Source organism: Microtus oregoni, unplaced genomic scaffold (genome assembly GCF_018167655.1).
Source record: "Microtus oregoni isolate MIOR12 unplaced genomic scaffold, Mior012 000011F_ref0000422, whole genome shotgun sequence".
NCBI lineage: Eukaryota > Metazoa > Chordata > Mammalia > Rodentia > Cricetidae > Microtus > Microtus oregoni.
In genome coordinates, this window is record NW_024543070.1 from 10554584 (window position 1) to 10574921 (window position 20338).

A 20338-nucleotide genomic window follows, 5' to 3' on the forward strand; every position below is an offset into this window, starting at 1 on the left:
AAGAATCTTAAGCAATAGTGCACAGGGTACCTTAACTGCCCTTCCTCTGAAATCAGATTGATTGTCTGACTGCTACATTAATCGTTATCATTGAGCCTTCATCCAGCAACTAATGGAAGCAGATACAGAGATCCACAGCTAAGCCGTTGGCTGAACTCCTAGAGTCCTGTCATAGAGAGGGAGAAGCAATAATATCAGCAAACAGGTCAAGACCATGATGGGAAAACCCACAGAACCAGTTGACCCGAACAAGTGGGAGCTCACTGACTCTGGGCTGATAGCTGGGGAACCTGCATAAGACCTAACTACACCCTCTGAATGTGGGTGACAGCTGTATAGCTTTGGCAGTTTGTGGAACCACTAGTAGTGCAACCATTTGTAGCCCATTCCCTCTGGAGGAAAACCTTACTCAGCCTAGATACGTGGGGGAAGGCCTTGGTCCTGCCTCAATTAATGTGACAGGCTTTGTGAACTTCCTATGAGAGGCCTCACCCTCTGAGGAGTGGAAGGGTGGTGGGGAGGGGAGAAAGTGGGGGAGCAAGAGGACAGGAGAGAGAGGGAACTGGGATTGGTATGTAAAATAAGACTGTTCACTTATAGACTTAGACCAATCATAGATTCTATCCTGAGAATCCTGAACTGTATAAATAACGCCCTTTAAAAGGGAAAGCCCAGGGGAGCCAATAAGGATAGCCTGAATTTGGCCTGACAGTGCCCCAGGAAGGATTGTACTGATTGACCCATCGACAACCAAGCAAGGAATCAATGGAGAAATCTTTAGTCCTGCCCAATTTAGTAAGAGAATCTTTGTCTGCTACAGAAACAAAACTTAGAGTTCAAGGGTAATGAGAATCTCCCACAGGCTGTTTAGTAGGAGAGTCAGTATGTGATGTACTGTAAAACAGACTAACACAAGCAGATTGAGGGGACATACCAACAGTAAAAAAGCAGATAGGCAAACCATTTATATCTGTATAATTTAGTATCCCAGAAAATTTTGGATATATAAAAGCATCCCATCCATTTAGAATCATTAGGTACAATTTTAACTTCTTGAAATTTCCAAGTCAGCTTTCCATAGTAGAAAGTTTCCTCCTGTTAAGCGGGCCTTAACTACCTGGAACCAAACATATGGGGTCACCCATAGAATACTGAGTTTCTCGACTAAAGTCATAGTATAAGATGAGGTAGGCCCATAATCAGCTGTAGCTTGTTTAATTTCTTTTAATAGTTTGTATGGGAGAGGCTCCCATAAAGGCTCATCAGTTTTGGGATCACAAAGTGTTGGAAATCAGTTAACATTTTCCTATCCTCTTGTGCCTGTGTTAATGCTCCTTCAAATCCTAAGCAATCCAAAGAGATTCGAGAATTTAATCAGAGGTTTATTTGAAGGCAATTTATTTACCATTTTAGGGAGAGGCCCATAAACCATTTTAGGATTATGATATCTAGCTGCCTCTTCCTCAAGGTCTGGTTCATCTTGTTGGTCAAGTTTTTCCTGTGTTTTCTCATCTTTATTCAAACCTTCTCTTATAGGAAACAGTCTATAGTTAGAGTTTTTCAGAGATTCTTGTGAAATGCCATCTTTAAATTTATCTGAATAATGCTGAGAGGCTAAAGCAGTATTTCCTGCTTGTTTAAGATCCATAGCCACTTTTAAAAGGCTTCACGTAGAAAAGGCAGTTGGTGGTATTTTTGAAGCACTGTGATCATTATACCATGATTTAAATTCTTCTGATCATTCCAGATTTCTATATCCAGGATTCCTTGTTCTGGGGACCAGGAATGTACCTTTTGAACAGACTGCAAGAGGTCTTGAATCAGGGTAGCACTAACTTTGTGACTTCTTCCTTTTAGGGCATGCTCAATGATGTTCCCACAAAGGGCAGCATCCTTAGATTTACCCTGTCCCATAGTAACAGAGGGCCTTAAAATATCTCCAAAAGGTCCTGAGATTCTCTACCCTTACTCAACTGGCTTATTTCCAGTGAGACTGTAGTAGAATTCCTAGGTATTTACACCACCATCTGTCTTGGGTGGGAACTTACCATCCTGAAGGTCATAAACACGTTGGGCACCAGTTGCCAGAGTCCAGCTTCAATGGGGTTCTGTGCTGCCGCAGGATGGATGTGTGGAGTCAGCAAAAGACAACCACAGTCCGTCTTTCAAACTGATGGTCTCGACTAGCACAGACCATCTTTATTTATACAAGTTCTAATACTTTCAAACATGGGCTATTTCAAAGCATTTCTCTTTAAGCATTTTCCAAGAATGATTAGCATTGACTCATTTTAGTTTCTCTTCCTTTACCACTCCCTTTACCCCTTATCATTATAATGCAAGCCAAATGTTTATATCTAGCCAGGCACCTCTTATTCATACTGTTCTCTGGCCAGCAACAAACATGTGGTTACAATGAAAGAGATTTAAGCCCTGTGATTAATTCTTAACAATATGACATTTTCATATTTTGAAATCAGTTGAGTATATTGTCATGCCTAGGTTATCATTTTCAGGTGTATGCCAGTTTCTAAGTAACCTGTACACCACTTTTATGTGGACTACAGTTATCATCCTAGCATAAATTTATAAGTTCTCAAAATAGTAACAATAAAAACCTAACTCTTTAATTGTTGGGACTAAATTTCCATTCTTACTGAAAATTTCAGCATGTGCCTTTCTCTTAAGAGAACAGGGAGTTTTATATTCCTTTATTGATATTTTGACATTGGAAAAATATCTGAGTATACACGTCCTGGAGCCAGAGAGATATATGCCATTTTGTGTTCTATATCTTTTCCTTATTACTTCCTATAAGTTTTTAATGTTTTTCTTATATGTATCTTCTAGAAAATCATTTTCCAGGTTTGTAAGTTCTTTGGATTATATTTATCTCCTTTTAGAATAATTGAATACCAGTAGTCATTAATCTTAGTGAGTTGCTCTTCCTTTCTCATGATGATGCAAAGGCAGTGAGGGGCAACCAGAGAAAACGGTTTCTGTAACGGATCAGAGGTTTTACTACCAGTAACCTCAGGCACAATCAAGACTAGCAAAGCAAAATCAAGAGTTATCATAGGAATGAGCACAGAGAGAGTCAGAGATGCCTGAAGCCCATGAGCCTCTAGAATCAGCACAGGAGTCTGCAGTGTTGTTGCCGCAGGTTCTTGCCAAGTGGATGGGGTTCTTCAAACGGCCTTGTCATCTAAGAAGCTCCATTTGCAAAACATTTATGTGCCATTCCCAGGGGGTGACAACATGACTTCTGCCAAAAAATTTAGCAATATGGTGGCCTAGCTAAGGTCTGAACAATGACAACAGTGGTTGACAAGCCAATATAGATGGGGAAATCTTACAGGGCCTCACCTGAAGTGAAGAGCTGTTGATAATTAACAGTTCCTTATTGAGGTGGATCAGTCTTCTCCAGAGATAAAACCCTGATGGATTACCAAGTGGTCAGCCCTAAACACATGTTAGTAACACTAAATAGATTCAGTAGGATTTGATTCAGATTTATTTATTTATTTATTTATTATGTATCGAGTACTTTGACTGCATGTATGCCTTCACGCCAGAAAAAGGCATCAGATTGATCTCTTTATGGATGGTTGTGAGCCACCATGTGTTTGCTGGGAATTGAACTCAGGGCCCCTGGAAGAGAAACCAGTGCTCTTTACCTCTGAGCCTTCTCTCCAGTCCTGTCAGTAGGTTTTATTAGTACATTCATGTGTGTGTGTGTGTGTGTGTGTGTGTGTGTGTGTGTTTGTGTGTGTGTGTATTTGAAGGAGAAGTAAATAATTTCAAAAATATGTTGGTATCATAAGGGTTGGAGAGAGAGAAAGAGTTGGGGTAGGAATGTTGTAAACAATGTGCTCGTGTACAAAATTTTAAAAAATAAAACAAATATTCAGAATGAATAAACAGGCAAACAAACTAAAGAGCAAAATCAAAACACTATCCTGAGTGAGGTAAGCCAGACCCAAAAAGAGGAGCATGGGATGTACTCACTCATATTTGGTTTCTAGCCATAAACAAAGGACATTGAGCCTATAATTAGTGATCCTAGAGAAGCTAAATAAGGAGAACCCAAAGAAAAACATATAGGCATCCTTCTGAATATTAACCTTCATCAGGCGATGAAAGGAGACAGAGACCCACATTGGAGCACTGGAGAGAAATCTCAAGGTCCAAATCAGGAGCAGAAGGAGAGAGAGCACGAGCAAGGAACTCAGGACCGCAAAGGGTGCACCCACACACTGAGACAATGGGGATGTTCTATTGGGAACTCACCAAGGCCAGCTGGCCTGGGTCTGAAAAAGCATGGGATAAAACCGGACTTGCTGAACATAGTGGACAATGAGGACTACTGAGAACTCAAGAACAATGGCAATAGGTTTTTGATCCTACTGCACGTACTGGCTTTGGAGGAGCCTAAGCAGTTTGGATGCTCGCCTTACTAGACCTGGATGGAGGTGGGCGGTCCTTGGACTTCCCACAGGGCAAGGAACCTTGATTGCTCTTTGGGCTGAAGAGGGAGGGTGACTTGATTGGGGGAAGGGGAGGGAATTGGGTGGCGGGGAAGAGACAGAAATCTTTAATAAATAAATAAATTTATAAAAAAATATGTGAGGATATAGATCATCCTCTTAATTTAACAATTCTACATTATTGTATGAAGGTATTCATTGTTTCCTCAGAAATCTATATGCATTATCTGTTAGTTAAAATTAAAAATTTATTATAAATGCAATTTATTTTGCACTTATTGTTGTATCTCTCAGCCTTGCTTAATTCACTTACTGAGATCCTTATTTTTTTAAAAAAATATTTAATTAATTTATTTATTTTACATCCCACCTGCAGTTTCCCCTCCCTCCTTTCCTCCCATTCCTTTCCCTGTCCCATCCTGCTCCCCAATCCATTCCTTTTCTGTGGTTCTTGGGAAGCTTTTCCAGGGGAGGTGCTTAGTCTTACTGCAACGTGATATGCGATGTTTTGTTGATATCCGTGGGAGGCCTGCTCTTTTCTGAACTGAGTTCCTTCTTGAAAAATAGATTTTATCATATTTCTTGCATAGAACATCATGATATTCTTACTATCCTGTTGTCGGGGTTTCTGTCCTGCCTGGTTCCCGCAGTCGTTAAGTCCCAAAGAAATCACACAAAGGTCTACATTAGTTAGAAACTGATTGGCCCATTATCTCAGGCTTCTTATTAACTATTATAACTTATATTTGCCCATTATTCTTGTCTATGTTAGCCACGTGGCTCAGTACCTTATTCAGTGGGGCAGTCACATTTTACTTCTTCTGTGGCTGGGACAGGACTGCCGACCAAGCTTTCCTCTTTCCAGAATTCTCCTGTTCTCATTGACCTGCCTCTACTTCCTGTCTGGTTGTCCTGCCTATACTTCCAGCCTGGCTATTGGTCAATCAGCATTTATTTAAAATATAATTGACAGGATACAGACCATTGTCCCACAGCACTATCCTTTTTCTTATAATATTTTTTCTCTTTTTTTTTCTTTTTTCTTCTTTCTTGTCTTCCTGCTTTGAGTAGAGTTTTTAGTCCAATAATGAATGGAGAGGTGTGGAAGGGGTTGAACTTGTTGATTCAGCCACTCTTATTAGTGTTTTACATCTTTGTATTATTTCTGATTGATGAGCTTAGAGTTGTATCAGTTTTACTAATTATAAGTGACTTGCTTTTACTTAACTTTTAGATTCACTTTTTTCCCTTGTGTTTTCTTGGGTTTTATTTTATTTATTTTTCCCTTTTAATATTTATTTCCTTTCCTATGTTTATTTTGGTTTCATTTCCTCTTTCTTTACCGATTTCTTAAAATAGAATTTATGGTCATTGGCTTGACATTTTTCTTTCTTTCTTTTACTTTATAATTTATTTAGGATTTTTTTTTCAGTCAGAGTATTGTGTATTCCAGACTGTTATCTAATTTTCTGAGGACGGTCTTGAACTCCTGATTCTCCTGTCTTTATCTTCAAATACTGGGATAGGTGTGTTTCATAATGCCTAGTTGCATTTTATTTTATTGATTTTTTAAAGATAGTTTCATGCTGTATGTAGCTCAAGCTGACTTGTAACTCACTATTTATCTTAGACTGACCTTAAAGATCAGGCCATCCTCCTGCCTTTGATGCCCGAGTATTTGGTTTGCAGATATAATCTGCCAAGCCCAGCCAATGATTCTTCTTCCTCCTATAAAAAGAAAAAAAAATCATCTTTGTTAGAAAAATAAAAAGATTTTACATAGATATAGTACATAACTAGATGTGGTAGTAGGAGGTGACTATAGAACTTTAAATAGGAAATGTGTTTGAGAATGGGGGTTCTAAATGTTTTCTGACTTGAACCCATCTCTGCAATTAATGCTGAAGATCACTGGATTATCCTGTCCTTTGGTGTGTATTATTTTATATTCTATTTTTAATGTAATATTTTTTAATTTTAATATAGTTTTTGAGTATTTCTCATGTTTTTTAGTAGGAAAGATTATGCTGCTGTTTATTATAATGTTTTTTTGAAGTACTTATCCTTTTCTTTGGAAATTTTTAAATCTTTCTTTCTTTTTTTTTTAATTAATTTATTTATTTATTAAGGATTTCTGCCTCGTCCCCACAACCGCTTCCCATTTCCCTCCCCTTCCCCCGATCAAGTCCCCCTCCCTCATCTGCTCGAAGAGCAATCAGGGTTCCCTGACCTGTGGGAAGCCCAAGGACTGCCCACCTCTATTTTTTTATTTGGGGATTTTTTTAAACAGCAGATTTAGTGCTCAGTTATCACAGAATAAAGCTTTGGATTTAACATCTCAAAGAGGAGTTTTGTCTCAGTTTTCAATCATGCTTTGAGCTCTTATGGAAAGGGGAGGAAGTAGCCAGTGCACTTGGCTTCTTGCCTCTTCGTGAGCTGGCCCTCGCCTCTTAAGAATGTTCTTTGAAAACTGCACTTGTGATACTAATCTTTAGTGTTCAATTGTGTGAAATGTTGATAAAGCAGCATGTCGTTTTACAGGTCAGCAAACAAATGCTCAGCAGGATGAACTGAATTCTCAACAGCTGTGCATCAGTGGATAAGGAGCTGGAACAGGATCACAGTTCTTTGTGTAATATACAATCGTTGGCTCTCAAGCTTATAAACTACTTAATAAATGCATATAAAACACCTACAGGTATCAGCCCAATGGACACCAAGTTGACAAGTGATCAGCCAGCAAAGAATTTACAGTCCTATGTGGAAGACAAAGATTCAGTTACCTAATCAAATAGTTTCAGGTGTGCTAGGGAGGTGGCGCAGAAAGTCTTCTCTGTCCCAGGCAGTGATTTCTTCTCTTAGTCACGAGTCCTTTTGCAACAACGAGGTCTATTGGGATGTGACTGACAAAGAGACAAAGGTTTTGCTTCAGGTTCAGATGCTATTCTGCAATATGGGATTTTCCTCTTTTAAAACTTAGTCATGATGATAACATGCCCTGATTTCCACTGGAACATTGATGTTGAGTAAGTGTGTACTCATTGAAGTTGCTCTTACAATACAGAGTGCATGCTTTTGACAGGCTCGTTTGTCCATGTCCCATTTCATCTGCTGGAAAATGTTCAGCAAGCTGAGGAAATTGAGCAAGGTGCTCCCCATGGCAGTGGAAAGATTCCATTAGGACTATTTTTTCAAACAGATGTTGCATCATAAAGAGAAGTTGACAGTTCTCTCTTAATCATGTGCACATATATACACTTTATGTGTGATATTTGCAGTGGCTACTTCTCCATATGCTTTATTTGTTATTATTACTATTGTGATAATGATTGATGGTGATGACAGTGATGATGGTGATGATGATGGTGATCAGATTTGGGGTATATGACACAGTCTGCAAAGTGTTTGGTGCACAAGCATGAGATCGTGAGTTCAGCTATCCAGCACTAAAGTAAAAAGCCAGAGTGTGGCAGAAAGGACCAGCAAACCCAGCAGTGGTAGAAAGAGATTGGGAAGTCCTGGGGCTTGACTGACTATTCAGTCCAGCCAATTTGTCTTTTCCAGGTTCAAGTGACATCAACCACTGTCCTTCACATATGCACGCAGGTCCATGTATCCATCGTCCATGCACACACACAGAAAGAGCCAAAAATAATGTCATCACAATCATGTTATATTAAATTGATATCTTTAAATGTAACAACCATTTTTTAAGGCATAATTTTCTTAGAAATAGCTCTAGATAAGGAACAATGATTATGTAACGGTGTTTGGAAAACTCTGATGACCATAATGAGATGTTCATCTAAGAGATTACAAAATAAAGAAATTAAGAATATAACTTTTTTGAAAGGATGCTTGCATGGAGTTTAAAATAAGGTTCTGTTTGGCTCTTTTTCTGGAGTAAACCAAGCTTTGACGGCTCAGAGAAAAGGCTGTAATTTCCATTGTGTCCTTTTGGTTCTGGTCTCTATGTCTGTTTTTTTGACCTTGTGATTTTTTATGCCAGGAGAATACTGTTTGATAATATAGCTTTGTAATATAACTTAAAATCAAGAAATTACTCTGTTCTTTCCTAAAATTTCTCAGACTCATCAGAGTCTTTTGTGCTTCCAAGTTTTAGTTTCATTTTTCTATATTTCTGTGAAGGATGTTATAGGGTTTTTTTTAAAAAAAATTATAATTCATCTTTACACTGGATTAGGTGAATGGACATTTTAACATAATTCTGTGATCCATAAATATGGTGAATCTTTCTGTTTATTTTACTCTTTGAATTTTTTCTAGTTATTTTTTTTATTGTTCAACTGCTTTATACATTTATCTAGCAAATTTTAATTATTTGCTTCGCCTAGTCCTTTTTCATCTTCTTTCCTCTGTAACTGAAGCCCTTTGTCCCAACAATGTGTCTTCCTGCTTTCATGTTTTCTTGTGCGACCCACTGAGTTTCACCGGAGCTTTTTACCCAAGTGTAGGTGGCATGTTATTCACCGAAGCAAAGTCAAATGAGGGGTGCTGCATCAGTGGAGAAAATGATATGGTCCCCAAAGCTCACTTGAATGACAATTGTCACTGCAGAGATTACTTCTCACCTAGGTTAAGTTTATTTTAAAATATTTTATCTATCTATCTATCTATCTATCTATCTATCTATCTATCTATCTATCATCTACCTACCTACCTACCTACCTACCTACCTACCTACCTACCTATATTCATATTTGGCTTTTAACGGTCATTATTTTTGTGCCTGAATTTTCTATGTTGATTTTACAATCTGAAACTTAACTGACTTCACTATTTATTTACTTACTTACTTATTTATATGCTTTCATTGTGTGCATGAGTGTTTGAGAGTCTGGTAGCCAAGGAAGTCAGGAGAGGGTGGTAACTTCTCTGAACAGGGTTTACAGATAACCTTGACCACTCGTGTGGGTGTGGGAACCAAAGCCAGTCCATTGCAAAGCAGCAAGGGCTTCAAGCCACTGAGCCCTCTCTCCACCTGTCCCCCTTTTGGCAGAATGTCAGAGGTTTCCTGCTTCTGAGATCAAGTCACTTTCAAATATAGATAGTTTTATTTTTTCCTTACTAATTGTAATCCTGATTGTTTTTTGTCAGTTTTAATTTTTAATCATTTTAATAAGATTTCTATTGCTACTACTTCTGGATTTATGATACTATGGAAATAACAAGAGCATCCTTCTTTGTCTTGTTCAGGATTTAGAAGGAAAACCTGTCAATATATCTTTGTTGATTATGATGTTAGTTGTCAATTTCCCACAGATGGTCTTTGCATGATAAGTAACTTTTCTACTTTTAATAAAGTGTTCTGGGAGTTTGTTCAGAAAGAAGGCTATGTTTTGAAGGTGTTTTTATTATATCAACGACTGTATTTAGTTTTTAGTTTCTTTTTCCTTAATATAAAAAAAAGTCAACGTAATTCTAAAGGTTTACATGCTATAGAAAAAGCAATCATTTAGTCATAATGTATCATCTGTTGGTATTTCGCTGAATTATCTCCTAGGATTTTATTGATATTTTTGCCTCAGTGTCTATCATGGTTATTAACTTGCCGTTTCTATTTCTGATGTCTCTGCTTGGCATTATTGTTACCTTACTAGTCCTGTATAATGTGCTTAGAAATAGCTCTTCCAGTTCCGTATGAGGAGAAGAATTTAAGAAGTAGAGGAAGTAACTATTGTTTGAATATTTGCTAGGCTTCAAATAAAAAATAAACTCTTCCTGAGCTTTTCCTGTTGGGGAACCTTAATTTCTAATTCAACTCTTTTTGTTGACTGTTTAAACTTTTCTAGTCCTTCATAGTTCAATATTGGCAGATTGTATTTTTCTATGATTGTCATTGTATTTTATATTATTGCTAAATGGATAGACTTTAGGTATTCTTGCCACACAAAAATAACAAGTTACTCTGAGTTTGCTTGACTTGCTTTGGATTTGAGGCATGCTGCATAGCTTGTGGTCTACTTCTGGGCATGCTCTCAAAGAATATAAAATCGCCAACTCTTCAAGTTACACACGCCCATGTTTACTGTAACTTTAAAAAAATCCAAGTTATGGAAGCAATTTAAGTGTCCATCAAACAACACAAGTAACCTATGATAGAAATAAAATGATAACAAAAGATCTTACCAATCACCACAGAATGGATAGGCTGGGAAGACGTGTATGCCCGTGATATAAACCATACACAGAAGGAAAATATTCCATAGTCTGACATATGAGTGGTAAAAAGAGAAAATGTCAAGCATCTAGAGCCAGAGAAACAATGTACTAGTTACCATCAGCAGTGGTGGGTGAAGGAAGAAAGCAGATACAAGTCTGAGTAGCAGATATGGTGAGGCCTATTGCTTAGCATACCGCACAGTTGGGGCAGAGGATTGGAGAAATCAAGATATTTACCTAAGTTCTTTCTTTCTACTGGCTAGCATTTTCATTTCCAGAAGGTACTGTCCTTGCTACTGATAGAAGAAAAGTCATCCTAAGTATTATCCAGTGATGAACACTGTGAGCTACAACAACCATCCTGGTAAGATACTCCCATTGATGCAAACATTACATGATCTTGGAAGTGTTTGAGGGGGAAGAGTTATAACGATAATGCATGTGTACACATACGGAATTCTCAAAGAATGAAGGAAAGGAAACATAACATGCCACGCATATACAATATACTACTCAGTCATAGAAATAAGATGTCATCATTTAATATGCCAACTGACCCCAAACTCAATACATTAACTGAAATAATTCAAACATAGAAAAAATACTACATGATATCATGCCTATGTAGAATTGACACTCACAAAAAGCTGATTTCGTGGTAACTGAGGATTATCAGAGGGTGGAAAAGCTGCTTAACAGATGCAATGCTAGATGGGAGAAAAATATTCTCCTGCCTTATATAAAAATAGATTAAAGAGTAACCGATGAAAGTCCAAGGTCCTCCCCCCTCCATCCAGGTCTAGGAAGGTAAGCATCCAAACTGGCTAGGCTCCCACGAAGCCAGAACATGAAGTAGGATCAAAACCCAGTGCCATTGTCCCTGATTGCTCTTCGGACTGGAGAGGGAGGGGGAGAGGAGTGGGGGAGGGGGAGAGGAGTGGGAGGAGGGGGATGGAAATGAGAGCCTGGGAGGAGGCGGAATTTTTTTTCAATAAAAAAAAAAGAAAAAAGAATAACCGATGAGACATGAACTTGTAAACATAGATAGTCACAGAAAAAAGCTCTATACTATTGACCTGGGCCATGACATTTTTGAATGGGAGCAAAAAAACACAGTTGACAAAGCCAGATTAGAAAGAAGACCTGAAGGGCTCCAAACATAACACAATGACAATTACAATGTTTACACCGAATGGATTAATACAAATACATATGTACACCAAGTATGTAATTTTTATGCATTAATAAATATGCTGCGTGTATAAGAAGATAGGAATAGTCCTGTTTCTGTAACGTTAGTCCCAAGGGACAAACAGAAAATAGAACTCAGAGCTTGCTCACCAATGGATAAGAAAGCACTAAGCAATGGAGATTGTTTTTCCTAAAAAGGAAATTCTGTCTTTGGCAACATCATGAAAAAAAGCTAGAAAAATGAATGAGATTGCCTAGGTAAAGACAAACAAAAGCTGCCAGATCTCACATATGGCATCTGAGCACTTCGACCTCACAGAAGGACACAGGAATTTGCAGGTGGGAGTTTGGAGGGGGCATGAGTTAGTCAGGAGACAGGAATTTTAGTTTCAGTGGAAAATAGTAAGTTTCTGAAATCAGCTGCAAAGTAGCATAATTTAGTTCTCTTCCTTCGAAATATATGAGAAAAAAATCCAAATATCTCACCACAAAATGTAGTGCTCAGAACATCGTACTATGCCTTAGGATTGTATCTATTTATAAGCTATCAGGATGTTATATAAATAAATTTTAAGTTAAGAAATTAACCACTATGGGGGTTTTTGTTGTTGCCTGCATGTTATTTTAGTAACAATGAGAGTTCTTTTCTACTTAAATAAGCCCAGACCCCTGACATTCTTGAATTATATTTGGAAAATGTATGAGAAACAGTTTACTCATGTCTATGCCTTGGAATTAACTTGCTAAACTCTTTAACAAGAGCCTGAAACTAAGAGGAACTTCACAATATTAAAGGAACAATTTTAAAATTACTTACAAACATGCCATTTGCTAGAACATCCTTTGGTTAGAATACTCTGCTACAAACTTTCCCTAAGTATATGGTCCCCATGTGAGGCCTTAGTAAGAGCCAAACCTGATGTGTATCAGACACAGTCACTTTTCTGGGAAGAAAAGTGTTGTTGTCTTGTTAAGTTACGAGAAGGCTTAGCTTACAGAGTATGTACAACTCCATCTGCTCTCACAGACACCTTTGTAGCATTCAATCAAGCTGATGGCCTTCCAGGTATTGGTCTAAGCTGCAGTACTTTACTGCCACCTGGTGGCCACGCTGAGGTGGTTACAAGTCCTTCCAGGCTTTTATCCCGTTGAAGATGCTCTTCACAGTTACTGTAGCAGAGCAAAGAATGCATCTTACAGGTTAGACTGAGATGTTAATTTGTGTTGTAATTCACAATGGGTGGTGATTTTAGCATGTTGTGTTTAACTGTTTATGCAATTTTAAAAGAATGATGGCTTGAAGAAGAAGATAGAGGCTGAGATAAAAAAGAGTATCAAAACCTACTACAACACAATAGTTTGGATTAAATAAATACTTGAAGGTATAACATAATCCATACTTATGATGACATAAGAATATGTAGACGTTAGGGTTAGACATTTATCTTTAGTATTAAGGACTTAGAGAACACTTAAATTAACTTCTATTGTGTAAAAACATGCAGGATCAAATTTATAAAAAGAGAACAGGACTTATATTGTATAAAATGATTAAAGATTCCATATGTCAAAGAAATTAAGACATCTAGTATTTGGTACTAGGATGATGGCGTGGTCTCAATGTAGATATTTAAGGTACATAGACTAGGTTAGGACGACTGTCAGTCTAAGGTCATGGGTGGGTAAGATAAGAACAGGCAAGTCTGGAAGTGATTAGGAATGACAGGATAAAGTTATATTTTGAAATGAAAACATTTTGTCTTAGCCATAAGACTGAGAACTGATATGTTTAAAGGTTTCAAACAAAGTACCAAAGAGGAAAAATAATCATCTAGCGTCAGATGAGAGATAAGAGAGAATGTGAGAGACAAAGGAGCCAGGGGGGGGGGGGGAGGAAAGGGAGGAAGAGAAGGAAGGAGTGAGTGCAGGAGGGAGGAAGAGGCGAGGACCATGACCAGTGACTGCTGGAGTCAGGATTCTCAAGGCAGAAATGACTTTCTGCTCTGCAGTGGTGAGAGAAGAGAAGACAAGGACTCACAGAAGAAAACAACCTCACATTTCAATGCACGCTGTTCTCTTCTCCATCTTCAGAAATGTCTATGGAAAAAAATACCATCAAAGCCTTTGACCAGTTAGGTGCAGCATATTTTACAGACATGAGTTTCTGTTTGCTAGACTCAACTGTACTCTTACAAAACAGTCTTGTCTTTTGGAATTCTTTAGGAAAAGAATAATATTATGTTCTAGTGCGAACTTTAGAAAATTCTAGAGGAAAAACAGGACAGTGGCATGATAAAGACATTTTCTTTTCTTTTCTGACAATGTCTTTCTGGAGAAATTATCTGTGATGTAGTATGTAAAAAAGTTAACAAGACATTAGACTAAATGACACAAGACACGGAAGAATATTGTTTTTGAGTACTAAGTTATCTCCATGACTGACCTAGGCATTCATATTTGGGGATATTCCAGAAAAAGGAGAGCATAACCTATTTGGAATTATCCTGAACAGAGGACACAGAACTGAGAGGAAGGAGAGACAAAAATGGCTACTATGCAGAACCATGCTGATCAAAGGGCTCAACAGATTGTAGGTTGCTCTCCATGGAAGAGAGAAGTATGCACATGAAAAGATAACAGAGCCCAGGTCATACACAGGACGCCAATAGTGCCTACTTAAGATAAAAGATTCACTGTGTGACCTTAACGTGGGACTCATACTTTTCAAAGAGAGATTCATGAAGGTGATAGAGAAGCAGGAGCATTGGAAATGATCCTCCCTCGAGCTCTTTATGTTCCTGTATCAAGAACTTAACGTCATGGGAGTTGGCATCCTATGAAGGCAGAATACCTCCTTTTCCCTCAGGGCTCTTTGCTTCCAAATTCTGAAGATGAAATCTCATTTTCACTGCAGCCCTTCATGTGCCACCGAGTCGTCATGCTGGCACAGCTCGCAGGGCACTGACAAGTAAAAAGTCACTTTTCTCCCAGGCCAGATGTGACCAAGGAGGATAACACACGAGCGCCCGTGAGCCTGCTGACCCTCTTAGAAAATACGTGTACATGCACACAAATGAGTTATTATGACCTCGAGAGACATATTTTATATGTGTCCCAAAGAATAAACTGTGTCTTCAGAATTTAAGAAAAAAAAAGATCAGTGGGGTATTCATATTCTTCTGTGGAGAAAATTAGCATCATTGAAGACATGGTGCCATGTTAGATATGTATAGATCCTCTGTATCAAGGCTCACACCTTGATACAATGGGGCACAATGACACTCTCTTGTTATTCCAACTGCTTGGGAGTCTAAAGCAGGAGAATTTCAGGTTTGAGACCAGTCTGGGCATAAGGCCGACTGGGGCACACAGAAAGACTACATAACAGAAAGACATAAATAATGAAAGTTCCAATATTTCAAGAGGGATTTACAAAAGCTGGGCAGCAGAGATTGATTAGGAAGGCCACAGTGTTCTATAAACTGTTTAAATTTTAAAGTGATAATGGAATATAGAGAAATTTGATATGGGGAAGCCCTTGAGGTTTTATATAAATCAGGCCATCATTGAAAATGCTAAAGAGCTGATAAAAATACTGCCTGTCTTTGACCCATAGTGCAGATGTTCATTCTGCTTTACTAGTACTATAGAAGACACAGATCCAAGACACAAGCCAAGATGTTAAGGAACATTTTTTTTTATTTATTGGTAGTCATCAGAATTGATCCCAGGGTCCTCCAAACTGAGAGACTGTGATTTACCAGTGAGCGACATCTCCAGGCCAGAATAGTTTATATACGAATGAAAACATAGAAGGACTCCAGAGCCATCAACTTTGTCATCAAGAATCTGTGCAAGGAAAAGCAAAAGAAGGGGCAAAGAATAAGAAGGAAGTGGTTGTGCTGGTCAGGAATGGAAGATATCTAAATTCACTCACCTAACACCTTCCATCATGATAAAATTTAATTCTCCCACGAGACTTCCTAAAGGGAGGCATAATAATCATTTCATTAAGACATTTTACTTTGGGAAATTAAGAGACAGACCACAAAGGGAGCTGCTTAGATCAAAGGCCAGGGCATTTGCCACTGAAGAAACCGATGACCTTTGGGAACTAATCTGTCTGATTGGGCCTGAGTTTGTGATGTACGAGGTGTAAGTGCAGTCAGCTGTTTGTGCACCAGTCTCTCCCTGCACCTGGATTAGTAACTATGGGGGTGACTCGGGCTTTGTGGAGTCTCTTTTTCACAACCTGCATGTGATTACTAAAGGATTGCTAGAGGAAGGGCTCCAATCTGACACCTCAAGGAATGGTTTTCTTCTTTTAGACTCTCCTGCCTCATATACATCAAAGCTGAAATCACTATGGCATTACAATCTGGGTGCCGAATGACCAATTTCCGGTCATGTAAATCCAAGGATCTGAGTCATCCATCCCAGGCAATGAACCAACGTCTGCTGTTCTGCTAGTATAGTTGAAAGTTATAGACAAAGAAGCAGCAGAAAATATCTAACATAAGATGAAGGTAAAACTTTGTTCTGAAAATCAAAATGGTGAGAATTGGAGGTGTTTTAGAATTTCTACAGGGAATCTATCTAACATGGGAATATCAGGACTCAGAGAAAGAACTCAGCAGACGCTGTTCGGTTTAATGGATCCACCTTATACGCCAGTAGTCCTTCTGATACCATGGCTCTTCTAAGAAGGGGCTGTTTGCTGTCTCCGCAAATGGGAGAGGAAGACCAATTTCACGGCTACTGGATGCAGGGTGGATAGAAATCACAACCAACAAGCTTCGTCTTAGTTTTCTTCCCCACCCCCACAGAGCACTCACAAGCTCTCAAGACATAAGATGCAGGGGTTATCGTAGGTTACGAAATTGGTGCCACAGATGGGTTGCTTTAAGCCAGGACAAGGATCAACTGTTTTATTGAGCCAGCTCAAATTTACTTTCTTATAAGGACACTTGATCTGAAATTGAGCAGAAAAAGGTATAATTAGAACTATACTCAAAAAACAGGTTACTTGTGGACTGCACTAATGGCATCTAAGCAAGTCACAACCACATTCCAATGTCACCAGGCTCTCCCAGTATATCTGCATAAAACAATGACACTAGAATCTGTGCACATTCCCATTGATAAGTATCACGTTCTGTGGTCTGATAAGTATCATGTCTTGTGGTCAGGAGCTCCTACAGGCCTGGCAAGCTATAGTGAAGGAAAAGAAAACATCTAAATTCATGAAGGAAACAAAGCTTAAATCACAAATACATCAAAAGTGAAGGAATGCCCTGCAGGAAGTCTACAAAAGCACAAAAGAAGTAATCTTTAATTTATCCTTTCTTTTACTAATCAAACATTTGGTGGACCCACAATACACACAAGTTTGGGCAGGATAGACAAAAAGGAAAAAAAAACACCCTTCTGTTTGACTCAAACACAAGCTGCAGACATAATTTGAGCCTCTGCTCAGAGATTCCTGCACATTTTTCTGCTTCCAGAATCCAAGAGATTGCTGCATTCCATATTTTCAACCTAGAGAATGTGTTCTGTCCACTCTCTCTACAGAAGCGCAACTCTTCCAGAGCAGGGACTTTGTGGACACTCATGTCCATGGGTCTTAGAACTCCTCGTGGCTGGCAACTGGAAAGTGTTAGCATCCAGAAAGAGTTTTCAGACACCTTGGGATATTCTTGTCTCTGTCTTTGTCTCTCTGTCTCTGTCCTGTCTCTGTCTCTCTAACTCACTCTCTGTCTCTATCTCTCTGTCTCTGTCTGTCTGTCTGTCTGTCTGTTGTCTCTCTCTCTCTTTGTCTACATTTGGCTTGGTTCCCAGTTTAGATCACTCTACTGTAGACTAACGAATCGTGGACCTGTAGTCTTCATGTGAATAGACCTCAAAAAATGTCATAGGTTTAATTGTCATGGTAAACTTTTGAAATAATGTTTTTTTTTTAAAAAAACAAGATTCAATGAACAGGGGCAGTCTATTAACCTATGTATCCATGAGCATCAGTAGTTTGAGTTAGTGAATTTTGAAGAGAAAAACCAAAAACATTAGGAGGTTAGTAGGAGAAGTTAGAAAGGGAGCAGAAGTAGACGAAATGAAGACACATAATATACCTGTATGAAATTTTCAAAGAATAGATAAATAAAATTAAAAAACTAAAACATTTGATTCAGAGCCTGGAGCAATGGCTCAGTGTTTAAAAGTATTTGCTGCTCACTTGATGCTTGCAGAGGAACAGGGTTCAGTTTCCAGCACCTTCTGAAAGCTTACAATAATTGGTAACTCCAGCTCCAGAAGGTTCAGTGCACATTTCTGGCCCTTGTGGACACCTGGCAATGTACAATACGCTTACATAGAAACAGGGGAAACACTCATACACAATTTATTTTAAAAATCTTTGAAAAATTGTATTCAAATCTGAGTCCTAGAAAACCTAGTAGGCAATTACCTTAATAACTCCATGTGGTGGCCACCAAACTCGAGCACCTGGAACTAGGTAATACATAAATATGTTACAAACTTTAATTCCTGATAAATCATAGTCTAATCTACTGCCTGGAGAAAAAAAACTCCAATTCCTTACTATACAATTTTGAAGTAATTGAAAATAATATTTCTTTTATTTATTTTTTTCATCCCCTTTAAGATATGGACTGTCACTCTGCTCCTGTAAATCACCGGCAGAGGGGAACAGTACATCACTGCTTACAGAGGTTGCCCTCCCAGAATATCAAATGCTTTCCTTGATTAATACTTGCCAAGCTGGAGAGGATTGGTATAGTAGGCGGGAAAGGTCAGGACTTTATAATTTTTTTGGTTTGGATCCTGCATTTTGCAGGAAGGGAAATAATACCTTCTTAAGTCAATGCTCAGTAATTTGTGATAGGCATGTGAAAAACCCAGAATGCTATTCTCCTTGTGATTCTCTGCACAATCTCTGCTCTAGAGAGACCACAGAGATTCTGAACCATTGGGGATCCCTGGGAGGCATTTCAAGTATTTCTGAGGTGTGCTCTGCAATGAAGAGATACTGCTGGTCACTTCCACTAACTAACTACCTCCCCGAATATCAGCGTCTCCTTGGCCCTATGCACTAGGTACCCCAACATGCATATCATATACAGGAAAACCAAAACTTTAACTCTCTGGCCCAGAGTCTGACCCACTGTTTCTCTCAGCGTGTATGTGTGGACAAGCATGTATGCAGGTGTTTGTACCTATATTCATATGCATTTTCATTACAATCATTTTAATTCAAAGCATTTACTTGAAGATTACAATGTTAGCACCCACAAAACTTTGTATTTCTGATGGAAAAAGCGAAATTTCTTACCAGATAGAAGCACCGATTGTAGCATGATGAAGAACAAAAGTGACCACAGTACCTGGAAATATTTGACCATTTTTCCTTCTGGTACAGCCTTGCAATGCTGTTCTGAGATCCTGGCTCAGGACACCACCTTGTGCTACAATCACCCCGGGAGACATCATCAGAATATGCTAAAACAGCTGCTGAAAGACCAACCACTGCATACTCCACTTTAGCAGCCTGTTCCACACCACTTCAAGAATAAATACATGGGAAAAATTGAACTTCGACTAATAATCTAAAAGATCAAAAGAGTACAGTTATTGAGTGCAGTGATAGAGCTGTGAGTACTCAGGAAACTTAGGAGGAGCAGAAGTTACTATTCTGTGTGTACACTTATACTAGTTTAGTGTGGGGACATTTTTACATCTCTTGAAAAAGATACTCCTTAGCCCCAATTCCATTCACATTTATTTTTTGAAAAGATGCAAAACCAAAATGGGAGCACTAGAGATTTCTAGACATTACTGGAGAAATAGGGGGAAGGAAGTCTATATTCTCTCGTAAAGTAGAGGTGAGGTCTTTGAATCAAACAAGAGTAGTGACACAATAGCCAGACGTGACTGTGTCGAGAATCTTCTGACTGAATATTAAACTCGTCGGGAGTATTCTGGGATACTGAGAAGCAAGCAAGCAAGCAATTCTAATTTCCAAGACATACCTAACACTGTCTCTAGAGAATACTGTCTTTCCATGACAGTTGGATGTTTTTAGCAGTAGATCCAGGATTCCTGTCTTGCCTATGCTTGAGACAACTTAGGCACCAAGATCTTGCTAAGCCCCTAACTGTCTTACCCCTATCATCTTCTCTAATTCTTCAGGGATGGGGCAGCAATGGTAAAAGCCATCAGTTCAAATTACATCAGCTTCCCTCCTCTCCTTCCGTGCCCCATGCCATAGCTGACCCACCTTATAAGGAGGAGACTAAGTTAACAAGCTCCCCTTTGGCTGGTACCTCTGCTTTAAAGCTCAAGTGCTGGGGCCTCCTGAGAGGGCAGGAGCTGCGTAGGAAAAAGCACTCAGGCATTGTGTGCTGGTTCGAGCAGGCCTTGGTAGATCCAACGCGATTCTACTTAGGTCGAGGTCAGATCTCAGC

General features: G+C 38.8%; 1 protein-coding gene across 1 annotated transcript; it reads right to left on the reverse strand.

Moving 5' to 3' along the window:
* Positions 1 to 15798: 15798 nt before the first annotated feature.
* On the reverse strand, positions 15799 to 19276 carry LOC121453152 (serine protease inhibitor Kazal-type 14). Its single transcript, XM_041659668.1, has 4 exons — positions 19207 to 19276; positions 18322 to 18365; positions 16697 to 16833; positions 15799 to 15844 (listed from the first exon to the last, which is right to left on the reverse strand). Exons 1-4 carry the CDS (start codon positions 19274 to 19276, stop codon positions 15799 to 15801), a joined length of 297 nt encoding a protein of 98 aa, XP_041515602.1.
* Between the last annotated feature and the right edge of the window lie 1062 nt (positions 19277 to 20338).